General features: G+C 35.2%; 3 protein-coding genes and 1 non-coding gene across 4 annotated transcripts; 3 read left to right on the forward strand and 1 right to left on the reverse strand.

Annotated features, from left to right (window-relative positions):
* Positions 1-1824: 1824 nt before the first annotated feature.
* Positions 1825-1897, reverse strand: B0P05DRAFT_t108. The gene has a single exon. It is a non-coding gene; the product is annotated as a tRNA-Phe (tRNA).
* A 3615-nt stretch (positions 1898-5512) lies between these two features.
* On the forward strand, positions 5513-8216 carry B0P05DRAFT_560843 (uncharacterized protein). The gene is made up of 3 exons (XM_051580418.1): positions 5513-5833; positions 5886-6545; positions 6594-8216. Exons 1-3 carry the CDS (start codon positions 5599-5601, stop codon positions 8114-8116), a joined length of 2418 nt encoding a protein of 805 aa, XP_051430363.1. The 5' UTR covers positions 5513-5598; the 3' UTR covers positions 8117-8216.
* On the forward strand, positions 8217-9168 carry B0P05DRAFT_560846 (ADP-ribosylation factor family-domain-containing protein). Its single transcript, XM_051580419.1, has 7 exons — positions 8217-8365; positions 8411-8498; positions 8547-8606; positions 8658-8741; positions 8789-8914; positions 8965-8990; positions 9042-9168. Exons 1-7 carry the CDS (start codon positions 8256-8258, stop codon positions 9088-9090), a joined length of 543 nt encoding a protein of 180 aa, XP_051430364.1. The 5' UTR covers positions 8217-8255; the 3' UTR covers positions 9091-9168.
* A 1215-nt stretch (positions 9169-10383) lies between these two features.
* On the forward strand, positions 10384-12403 carry B0P05DRAFT_560848 (coth protein-domain-containing protein). Its single transcript, XM_051580420.1, has 4 exons — positions 10384-10468; positions 10518-10983; positions 11040-11279; positions 11334-12403. The coding sequence occupies exons 1-4, from the start codon at positions 10429-10431 to the stop codon at positions 12361-12363; spliced, it is 1776 nt and encodes a 591-aa protein (XP_051430365.1). The 5' UTR covers positions 10384-10428; the 3' UTR covers positions 12364-12403.
* Positions 12404-12522: the final 119 nt, after the last annotated feature.

Consider the following 12522-nt stretch of genomic DNA (forward strand, 5'->3'; position numbering starts at 1 on the left):
TTCCTGACTTGAGACATATCGATCTTGATAGAGCAATGGCCATAAGCAAAGACACATCTGACAGTGGCGTGTAATCAAGACGATGCAGTCCTTTTTTGAAGCGTTTGATTCTTATCCTTGTAGTAAGTGCACTGATATTCTTGTATCTTGCAATTCGAGTGTATGCTGTATGCAAATCTCTTAACACGGCTACCTACAATCTCATTGACTTTGTGTGTGTTTGAATGGCATCAAAACATCATCATGCACACAAAATGGCAGATATCGGAGACCGAAACGAAGAAAATGTAAAAAGCTTTAGCTCCTCTTCCCGCCGCAATAAAAATACTGTCGAAGATATTATTCAGGCACTTGTTACACTAAACTTCTCCAGAATGGATTATTCACGAAAGAAACACTTGGCCGTTGTTGATATTGTCATTACCGCCCTCTCGCAAGTCTGGAAAGCACACTGGAGATCTGTTATTGACAACGTCTCTTTTGATGTCTACTCCACTCTACAACAAACACATACCGTTTTACAGCTGCTTTACAGCTGCTTTACGGCTGCTTGCAGATGAAAAGCAAGTACACACTGTAATTCTTCTCTTAATTTTTCTTCCACTCATAGCAGTGGCATACCTTTCATATTATCCTATCTGGTTAATTTGCAGCATAGCTGCATAATATAATTCTGTATGAATTGCGCCTGTCTCTTGAAAAAAAAAAAAAAGCCGCAATAAAAATGAAGCTTTTGCTGAGAACTGTATAAAGACACGATTATCTGACTTTGATGTAGTGACAAAAGTTGTAGATCTTTTTTTCTTTTTTTCTTTTTTTTCCCCCGAGTCTATTGATATAAAAAGTACAACAGCTTTGCTGCTAAAATATTGAGTGAATACGCAAAAATGTTTACAGGGTTTTCTGTCCATATCTCATTATTTTCATAGCACAACTGTTAAGCAAACACACTTGCGAGAAACTAAAGCTTTTGACACACATTTTGAGTATCTAAGCTTGTCAATCGCTCTATTTCTCGTCTTGTAGCATCAAAAAGAGGCTCAAGGGGTTGTCAAACAGATAATTTTGATGACTAGTAGCCTTTGGCCGAATGATCATTTTGGTCCAAATCGACTCCAAAGGTACCTCGTATATTAGTAGACATGGTCTGTAGGTATTTGGAGCATTCATGCGTGTATAAACAGGCTTTATGCTATCTTTATATGTCCCAAAAAAACAAAGATTTGCATGGATTGTTGTCTTTTTCATTTTCGAAATATTTATTTGCCTGGTGTCCTTGTGGCATGAACAAGTAATGCACTACCAAACTGTTCATTTTAATATTTACGTACACTTGGCTCATAGATTCTAATGAGTCTGGTGGGCTTGATGGACCGAATTTCAGTCGAGTTAGCCTATCTTTTGTGATAGTAGATTGATCGATTAATGTTCAATTAAAATTTATGGCCTAGGTGCTAATGAAGACTAGACACAGTTCTCTCGACTTGCTTTGCTCTTACTTTAAGCGCTTGAATTACTTGTTAGGCCATTGGTATTAGCTTGAGAAGAATGTTTTATTTTGCATTTCTATTTCTCTTTTAATTTAAATCATTTGCTCAGAAGTTAATTATCTCGACAATGTAGTTCTCATTACATACAATTGTTTCTTGTGTTGAATTTTATTGTATAAGCTCTTCTATACGTTATCGATATAAAAATCAAACCTTATCCCGTAACACTGTAACAATGTCTTTAAAAAAAAAGAATTATCAAGCCACAGATTCCTTTCAAAACAAAAAATAACTTTGAGTTTTGACTCCTAAAGGAGGAAAATTAATGGATGTATGCGGCTAAGGTGGATCGAACACCTGACCTTTAGATCTTCAGTCTAACGCTCTCCCAGCTGAGCTATACCCGCTTCTTATTGTGTCGGTTTAATATTTTTTTGAAGTTTGTGTCTATATAATTAAGTCACGAGACAATAGAACGTTTCTTAGCCAATAGATTCACTGGGAAATATTCTGGAAATAACGTGACGTCACAGAAAGGAACTGTGTATTGATACAGTAAGTATAAGATGAAGAACTTACAAGTATCAATAACACAGTATTTATATGTTTTCTAATTGTACTAAAATATATAAACTATAACATATGGAGAAGGAAGTAATTAAATACTTAAAGCTGATTGATGTTTCTGTCTTGACGAATCTAAAGTGTGCTTGGCTTTTCTAATGCGAATCAAGTTGAGGCGGACTTTCTTTCTTCTTTTGTTCAGTATTTGTGGTTTAAACCTTCGTTTGTTCGGATTATAGTTTGTTGGAAGGTTATATTCAACTTCAATTGGTTGCTTCTTACTGGAATCACTATTTTCTGTGACAATTGTATCGTGTGTGCAAGTTTTTTTTGACTCACTTTTTTGTTTCCTTTCGCGGTTTTTCTGGTGATTCTATTATGTTAACAAATCTCCAAATTGGAATGGTACATGTCTCTGATGTTTCTTAAAGTACATACAAAGTTTGGTGTGATTTGGTCTAGGTCTGATGGTACAAAGGCGTTTCAAAGATTTCAGCCAATGGTTCTGTCTTTTGTCAGACCCAATCAGATTCGAGTCAAAACCACTGATCGGTGTGTCAATTGTTGGGTCAGGGTCTCAATTGTTGTACTTTTTTCTGTTCCTTATTTGTCCTACTTCTTCCGTATTTTGTTTCATGATATTTCGCTGTGACTTAATTGCATATTTTAGTTTATTTTATTTGTTTATTATATTTGACAGTTCAACTCAGTTTGAATCTGCATTAATTGTTCTCCTGTTTGACATTTCAAACATGATTGCTTTTGAGCAAGTTTGATCTGTTCTAGATTAATGACAAGCAATTGTCTTTGTGAAAAGTCTAATCGAAAGAAAAAATCTTTTTTCATAAATTTTTTTTTTACATATATCTTCATTGTCTTTTGAAGGAACTGTGTCTAAGGTTATAATCTCTCTATTTGTGTCTATCTCTCTATAATTACAATAGTCTTTACAGTCTTTTGTTGTTAATTATTGGTTTATCTCTTTTATTTGTTAGTCTCGTCGTTCAAGATAAACACAAAGGGAAAGAGAGAGGGTTGTCAGTGAGAAAGTAGTCAATAGTTTATTCGATTATAAAACTTTAATAAATCACGTAATATCTCATCATTCTTTTCTCTCATTTGCTCCTTCTTGATTCTGAACGCTTTCTTCCACATGAGACTCCTGATGCGTTATACCTCATTCTTTGCCTTCAAAAACCGTCGTTCAACCTTCTTTAGGCTATAGTGATTCGACAAAAACCTACATTAAAATGGCAGATGGAGAGTAAATCAGAACCAAATCAATTATACCTGCTGCACAGCAACCTACACTGTAGGATTAGTAGATGATGCGTCAGGCTGAACGTTAGTATAACTAAAGCTAAAAAATCGAAAGTGTATAAGTCTGTAGTCAAAAGTTTCTCATATTGGGTGAATAGAGCTTGTAAAACTGAAGCTAAAGAGGTCTAAAAACGAAATTGGTCTAGAAGAAGATAAGTGGATTTATAATAGAAAATATCTACCAAATAACAAATATGCTACACATACAAAATATATGTTTATACAAAACAATAAACAGCTCAGACATTTATTTGCAATCAACTTGTTATGTAAACACACTTTTCAGTTAAAGTAATGATGATTACATACGAACACTTTTACTGTTCCATGTTTTCAAATTACATCATTCTCATCAATCCTATTTTCCTAACTTAACTACAAATCATTTGTCTGTAAATACATTAATTGAATAAAGAAGAATGTTTTCAATCTCAAAAGAAGGTACAGTGAAGGGTCAGTCAGAGGCAATCAATTTATATACACAATTAATCAAAAGGAGTGGTAATCTTCAACTAGCTAAACCTAAAATCAAAGATGAGTTGAATCTCAATGGAGCTTGATTTGTTTGAGATTCATGTTTGCCTTTGTCACCAGCTACTTCTCACAAAACAGAGGGATATTTCTGTTTCTCATCCATTGTTTTAATATCGCCATTTAGTTGGACAAAGAAAAGACGTGGTTATCGTAATAATTTGAATGATGTATAAGATTGTTTATGCATAAATAAAGTTTTGTATTCGTAAAGATGATTCAGCTTAAACTTTGACATATCTTTTTCATGTTAGAAGCTAGTTTATCGCTCACAAATTTATGGATATATACAAAGAAGCTTATCAAAATTATTCGAGATCTCATTAGACACATCCATCGCTTCCTGTCTAGCAATTCTCAACATATGCTTTTCCTTTATCTTGTTCCTTTTTTTTTTTGCTTCTACTTTCATAGATTGCACTTGAATTTTTTTTACGAATCATTGTTACTTACTTACTTGAAGACTACAGCTTGTCAAACTCTGTATTGGTACTTTGATTTGCCTTACTTATTTGAATCTTTAGCGTCGCTTTTGCAAAGTAAAAGTATCATAATGACCAAGCATTTCAAAATAAAAAAAAAGTAAAGTTACCAAGTTATAGTCAAAAAAAAACAAATTTAATGAGCCTCAAAAGACGTTTTGCTTCGTGTCTATGATAAATAAGAAGGAATCCAAATTATAGTTTTGTTAAAACTGAGGGCATGAAGACGTCTGTTTTTTTTATTTGATGTGCCGTCTTGGTTGACCAGAAGACGTGTAGTGCTTTCTTGATCTACAATTGCTTTTACTTAAGGTAGGATGTATCATTCTGCTTTCATATTCGAATGTGCCAATATTCAAGTTTTTTGGGTCTCAAAGTACTATCTTGAATAAGATTTGCTCAATATTGCTATATTTGGTTGTTCAGACTACTTGAGTCTATAGATATCAACGTCAAACATAATACTGAGTTTAACACATGTCTTTTTGTTCTTCATCATGTCTAAAATGTTCAATTCATACAGCGTTGAACAGTAAAAGCGATGTTTGGCTTTAATACAATCCACTAAAGCTTAGGCATAATCTTTAGAAAAACCATCAGGTCCATGTTTTCGACTGGCTTTTATCTTTTAAACAAGCCATTTCTTTTTTAATGATACCTTGAAATGACCTGTCATTTCTTAATTATAGTAGCACAAAAATGCGCAGTCCGAGCGTTAAACAATGTTTATCATGTTATACATGATATTTTTGACGCCATTGTTGTCCATTCAATATCGATTTTATAGATAAAAGTTGATTGCTTCATATACAAAATACAAATAGACAAAAAGATTCTAGTATCGTTTTGACAGCTTGTGCTTATTTTCCTCTCTGTTTGGCTCTTAAAAAAATGTTTATTTCTTCAACGTTCAAGATCAAAGATCTGAGCCAAACAAAAAAAAGGTACACGGGTTGTCAGGATGATCATAATGGGCCTATAACTGAGCGAATGGTAAAACAATCCTTATGGTACACAAACAACCCGCGCATATACACAAACACACGCAGAGAGAGAGAAAGAGAGAGAGAGAGAGAGAGAGAGAGCAAAAACAGACTTTTCACTGAGGCTTAGACTGTTTATGTACGGTTGTACACTAAGCCCTTTGATACATTCAAAAGCCTCAAGCATAAAATTGTTTTCATTCTTTTTCTTCCGCTTTTCGACGCATAATGAACTCAACGTCCGTTGTTTGTTCGGGCTATAGTACGGCAGACAATCGACTTGCTTTTATTTCTAAAAGCCAAGAAAATGAATTCAGCTTAAACTTGTATCACCTTCAAAATCAGACAATACAATCTTCGTATTTGTTATCCGGGATATCCAACTTTCCAAGTACAAACTACAGTTTTGGAGGTTTATGTTCATATGCAAATGGCAATTCTTCTATTTATTTGAGTTTTGACAGTATGTTGAATAAAAAGAGAGAAACTATAAATCTAAACTCTTTTTCGGTTAGATGCTGGAAACAATTCTGTACGCATACACCAATTGCAGCTAGCAACAGTGCCACAATTTCAAGCAACAAATATCGAACTCGTCAATACAACCTTGTTTTCACTTCAATACATTGCCGGTGCAAACAACTCGCCGAATTTAGCTTATATCTCCACTTCTACAACAAATCAACAGATCTTGCTTCATTTGGTCAGCTTAACCAACTCAACGCAGCAGACAACCAAGTCAATGTCCGAACTTGGTGTTTTGGCTGCATCTTCATCAAGCAACCTATACCTTTTACAGAGTAATAGCATTGATGTCTATAGATTAGATAACCATCAATACAGCCATATAAACATGCTCACCAATATCACTTACGGAGAGCATGCAATTCAAAAAGGAACAACAGGGCAAGTGTTTGTTAATAATGCAGCTGAATACATTTCTATCTATCAGCCTTTAAATGGTGAAATCAAGATATTTAACCACAACACGACTCTATCCAGCTACACAACACTACCTTTCACGAATGGGTATATCAATTTCAATAATAATACGGTTGTTTCAAATAATACAGTTGCTGACCCAAACAGTAATTCCACAGGAACATCAACACGTACAGCCAGTTCTACAATACTTGCTGCTCCTACAAATAATCCAACTACTATCAATCGTACAGGTAATGTGAACATCGTTGAAAAGAGTACTGTGTTTAACATGTACATAGGCACAGCTAGAAGTCTTCATCAAAAACGCAATGTTGAAACAACAAATAATCATGGGCAATCTTCTGATGGAGCATACAGTTTACAGACATATCAAATCACAAATCCAAACAGTAATTCCTGGCCAGCGGCTGTCATATTGGTACCTACAACAGATTCAACTGATCCACCATATGACTATGTTACTCTATCCAATGATGGCAATGGATTTATTATGACCAACCAAAACCAACGATCCAGCAATAATGTTTCTACTGCTTCATCCAGTGGCTTAAGTGGTGGAGCCATTGCAGGTATTGTCATTGGCATCTTAGCTTTCTTGGCTATTCTAGGCAGTGTGTTGTTCTACATTCAAAAGCGTCGGTCCAAGAATCAAAGAAAATTAAAAACAAGAGACATGTTAAAGGCCTACAGTGGCAGTTCAGATTTTAAAACAGACTTGCCTACTTATTTTGACAACCCACATGAAACAATTTCCACTGATAATGACAGTCGTTCAAGTAGCTTCTTGCAGGATCCCAAAGTCATTCCAGGTGAATACCATGATGCAAGTCGACCTGATATTCGCCCCCTGTGTTACAGCAAAGATGCGATTGATTATGCTCAATTATCAGACCAAGAGCTACTGCAGCTTGAGCCTGATACACGAGGCCCTCTGTATTTATTCAGTGGACTCTATACTTCACCAGAGACTGAACGTGCTCATTATATGAGAGAAGGATATGCTATTCGAACATTTAGTTCAGAAGATGGTAACAAACATACAGTCCATTACTTTTCATCCGCTCAGCTGGATGCTTTTGTTCGTTCTGTGTATGTGGTACTGCGTATCTCCAACAACGCTAGCTTTGTGACCAAGAGCAAAAGAGCTATTGTACTCAATTCACCTACACCACACTTCCACTATCAGTACATTTGGATCACTTCACCTATGGCACATGAATATTCGCTCCATCATCTATTGTTTGAGGCCAATCCATGGTCTTTTATTGACTATCATCATACAGACTACAAAGTATGGTCCATTTATGCTCTCCTCAAAAGTGTGGAAGCAGTCCACAGCCAAGAATTTGCGCACCGAGCCATTGAGCCCAAATCCTTTTATTTTGGTCATCAAATGAAGGCAACAGATTGGCATTTAGGCAACTTTGAATATGCACAATCACTCAAAAACACCTATCGAAACCACGCTCTGCCGCCTACGACATCATTTACAGCACCTGAATGTGTTCAAGCCATTAGTTTTCTTGATGAACAAAGAGCTGATATTTGGTCATTGGGTTGTGTAATTTATGCAGTGGCTACAGGTGGATTGCTGCTATTTGGTAATGAACAGCAAGTCAAAGAACTCACATATGATACTGACCAAATGAAACAACATATCAAGCGAGCCATAAATGATACCGTGGAGAAACCTGTGTTCCAAACATTATTGCAGAAAATGCTTCAAGTAGATCCAAGTGAGCGAAACAGCATAAAAGAACTAGTCTTATATTGGGATAGCGTTTATAATATGGAAGAATAATCATGGAAAGACATTATAATATAAAAGAGTGTTCATAAATAGAGCCAGAAAAAACTGAAAAAAGCGAATAAATAAATGAAATTTAGCTCGACCGCTTTTCTCTCAAGTTAAAAAACCGACAGTCAGTTCCTGTTCTGTAATGGGCATCTTGTTTAGCAATCTATGGAATCGACTGTTCTCTAAAGCACAAGTCAAAATTATTATTGTTGGTCTTGATAATGCTGGTAAAACGACCATTCTATATAAGCTGTAAGTCCTTCAAGTTTTGACTATTCAACTCATTGTTACCATCAGTTTGATGAATCAAGTTGTCACTACCACACCTACTATTGGTAGTAATGTAGAGGAAGTCGAATATAAGAACCTGAAGTTTGTCATGTGGGTAAAGTAGAACCAGAAAGACGCGTTTTCATATAATGACATATGGCAGGATATTGGTGGTCAAGAGTCGTTGCGTAGTACATGGAAGACATATTACATTGATACTAAGGTAAGAGAAAGCTATGAAATGAGTATGTTTGGCGTATTCATTGTCTCTAAGGCAGTAATTATGGTGATTGATAGTACAGATGTCAATCGACTTTACTTGGCTGAGCAAGAGTTACACCAGATGATGGAAAGCGATGTAAGTGGTTTGGTAATAGTAATTATAAAACTTATTTGTGCTTGTAGCAACTACAAAATGCAAGTCTACTTGTATTTGCTAACAAACAAGATATCAAAGGATCTTTAGGTGCAGCCAAAATATCAGAAGCATTAGGATTAAGCAAATTAAAAGATCGACAATGGCATATTCAGGTACACAGAAATTAAAGGAGGACAAAAATATCTTACTTGAAAATTTTTAGGCTTGTTCTGCACTCACAGGAGAAGGGTAAGTCAGATAAACAAAGTGTACTCCTTTGATGCTGATTCTCTTGTTTAGTTTATATGAAGGCTTGGATTGGGTTGTTTTACAACTTACAGGGTCATAAAATGCAATAAACATTTCGCCTATGTGCGATTCAAAAAAGAATACGGTTTCTTTATAAGGCCTAGTATTCAATTATGGGATTTTACCTTCAACTTTCCGAGCTTTTTTTTTTTCTTAGGGATTTCCAGTCCAACGCTGGCCTATTTATGTACGCTTTCGTTATTTCTTCATACAAGTCAAAATGCCTTGATCAACACTATTATAGAGTGTGAAGAAAAAAGTCACAGTCTTCTATGTAGAAAACGAATCAAGTCAAACTGTAAGCTTTATAGTTATACTATTATTCGCAGCTTATTCGGTAAACATAGCTGCTTACCAATTTTGATTGAGCTGCTTTGACTATGGTAATTTGTGGACTGTTGTTTTAACTAAAAGAATAATACCAACTTTATTTGTTTGTTAATAAGTTTGTAACTAATGATTGCAAATTATAATTAAAACTAACCAAGTGATGCTGGTAGTAAAAGTGATAATTATAAAAGCAGCCTTGAGATAGTATGTGTGTTTTTTAGAAGTTTTAGAGAAAAATGGGGAGAAATGAAAGTGAATGAAAGAGTTGTAATTAAGAATTACACTCTTGGTTACACGTAAATTTATATAATGACAAAATAATGAATCTCAAGATAAAGGTGCAAATCAATGGTATAATTTTAACAAAAAAAAATACAGTCTTCTTTTCGTATGTCTCTTCTCATTTTATGCCTAGTTGCTGGATTTTGTCTTTGATCTCTTAAATAACTTCTTTTTCTTTTACCTAAATGATGTGTATAGGTCAGATATATGTATCTGTCTCATCTGTAGACTTTTTGAATCCGAAGTCTACTGTCTAGTCACTTTCGCTAACTGAAAAAGATGTATTTATTAAAAATAAACATGTCTTACTAGAAAGGAGAACTACTGCTCCATGCAGGAAGCTACGCTGATGCCCCTCTCAATAACAAGAGTTCTTTTGGGAGGGTCATAAGAAACAGCAATCTTTAGCAACTTTTTCTCAAGGTGCAAGAAAAGATGTTCAAAAGGACAAAATTGGCAGAAACCCCAAAAATAAACCTTCCTTTGTTCCACCATCATTAGTGCGCTTACTAGTTTTTACCCTCACTCCCAACTTCGTTTTTGGTACCACTATAGTTACCTATTAGAGAGTAAATGCACTCATGTATATGAGAGGTGTTCAAGGACTCGACATTATTTCTTTTATAGATTGAACATGAAAAAAAGGTACGTAAAATGCAAATGACTATCTGCTGAAATTAAAGTCTCTCCTGAAAAAAAAAATGATAAATAGGCATTCTTTCTTTTTTTTCTACCTTTGTTTTTTTTCTTCATATTTATTTTAAACATGCTTATTACAAAGAGCATTATTTGTACCTCTCTATTATGTAAGACATTCTTATACATATGTATTGTGTACTCACTGTTTTTTAATAGACGTACAAGCTATCGTAGCAGCAGACATTGTTTACAGTGTCATTCTAAGCTCGCCTTCTAATGACATAGGTGTCTTGATCAAAGACACTATGTATGCTCTTAAGCCCTCTAAACAAAGCAGCATTCTCTTTCAAGGCCAAGCTCCTGCTAATGAGCCCTACTCTTACTGTAAACTAGAAAAGAAAACAGCCAAGAAGATTGAATGTGAAGAATTCAAACGCCCTGCCTTGAGTTTCTCTTCTCTGAACGAATTCTATAATCGCAATTGGAATATCAAGTCATTAGTTTCTTTTGAATCTGTTTCAAGTATTTCTAAGAATTTTAATCGACAGCCAGATAACAGTGCCTTACATCCTATTGGTGAAATTCCAACTATTCAGATTAAAGCAAATCAATCTGATTTCGATAATATCCACAAGCATTATTTACAAGACATTCAAATTAAAGCGGACGTCACTTACATAAGGTAAAACACATGTGCACATTATTGACACAATGGCACTTAACATATGTACGACGTAGTACGAAATCAGTCCAGGTATTCTCAGATGCCAAATTTGAAATCGGCGGTAGATCATCAAGACGCTTAACCAAATTCGCTTATAATCTCAAGCTAAACAAAAAAGACAATGATACTCTAGGTGGCTATAAAAAACTCAAATTGCGTACGACTGTCACGGACCCAAGTTACATGCGTGAATACATCATTACAGAAATGTTGAATGCTGTCAACCAACCTTCAACAAGAGCTTCTTTTGTCAGGTAAACTATCAACATCATCATGCAAGTTCCTATTAACATTTCAAACATTTCTAGAGTTTTCTTGAACGATAGGCCCGTTGGTCTTTTTTCACTTGAAGAAAAGTACGACAAGACATGGCTTACTAACGAATTTGGCGGTGCTTCAAACGAATATGCCACTGGCATTCTTTATGAAGGAGAAGGGGGTAATTCCAAGAACAATCGTGCTGACTTGTCGTACAAAGGAGACCAAACATCGGCTTATGAATCCTCTGCATATTCTGTTTCCGAAAAGTCCGAGGCAGGTGCTAATGGACTTGATGATCTCAGTCGTTTCATTCAGTTCATTCATGACCAACAAGAACTTCAAAAGACAGCTGATGCAGCCACCATTGCAGCTACTGCATCTGAATGGGAAAAGCAATTGGATGTAGAGGGATTTTTAGTAGCCATGGCTTGTGAATTTACATTTGGTTTGTTTGATGCCTACCTTCAAAACACAAACAACTATTATCTTTACAAAAACCCTGAACAAAATCGCTTTACCTGGATTATGTGGGACTTTGATCTTTCGATGGGTAGTGGGCCTGTCAATATGAAGAAAATTGCTGTAGGAGATTATACTAGCTTTGAAGGTTTCAAAACACGTCCTTTGATTTCAGCTCTCTTAAATGTACCCAAGTTCAAGACTCTGTTTGAAGATCATTTGAAGACGATTATGGATAAAGTGTACAATCCTTCCATCTCTTATCCTGTGATTGATTCTGTTGCAGAGCTCATTCGAGACGATGTTGCTTGGGATAAGACTTTGCCTCATGTTAGAAAAGGCGCTGAATATATTGATCCCATCTTGACGAATATCATCAATCACAATTTCAATAATCAATCAAATCAAAATATTGGTTTACCTAGTTCGCTAAGTATTACTACTGCAGCCGATTATATTATTCGCTTAAATACAGATATACCATTTGACAAGGCTGTGAATGGGCCTACAGGGCATGTTTCTCTTTATGGTCTCAAGGAATGGATCAAGGCAAAAGTAGATAATTACAAAAAGAAGACAAGATATAGTCCTTTGCTTGACCTTCCTTTAAAGCATTAAAGTTTAAGTAATAAACCACACACAATTAAATCATTCTACATTATTAAAGCATCCAAAAACCCCTCTTTTTTCTCCTCCTTTGTCACGTTTAACTAAAATCAAATGAACATACAGGTATATCTTAAAAAAGGGACAAAATAAGGAGCTATTTTTTCTTTC

The sequence above is a fragment of the Gilbertella persicaria genome, assembly GCF_025201335.1.
Source record: "Gilbertella persicaria strain CBS 190.32 chromosome Unknown B0P05scaffold_59, whole genome shotgun sequence".
Lineage (NCBI taxonomy): Eukaryota > Fungi > Mucoromycota > Mucoromycetes > Mucorales > Choanephoraceae > Gilbertella > Gilbertella persicaria.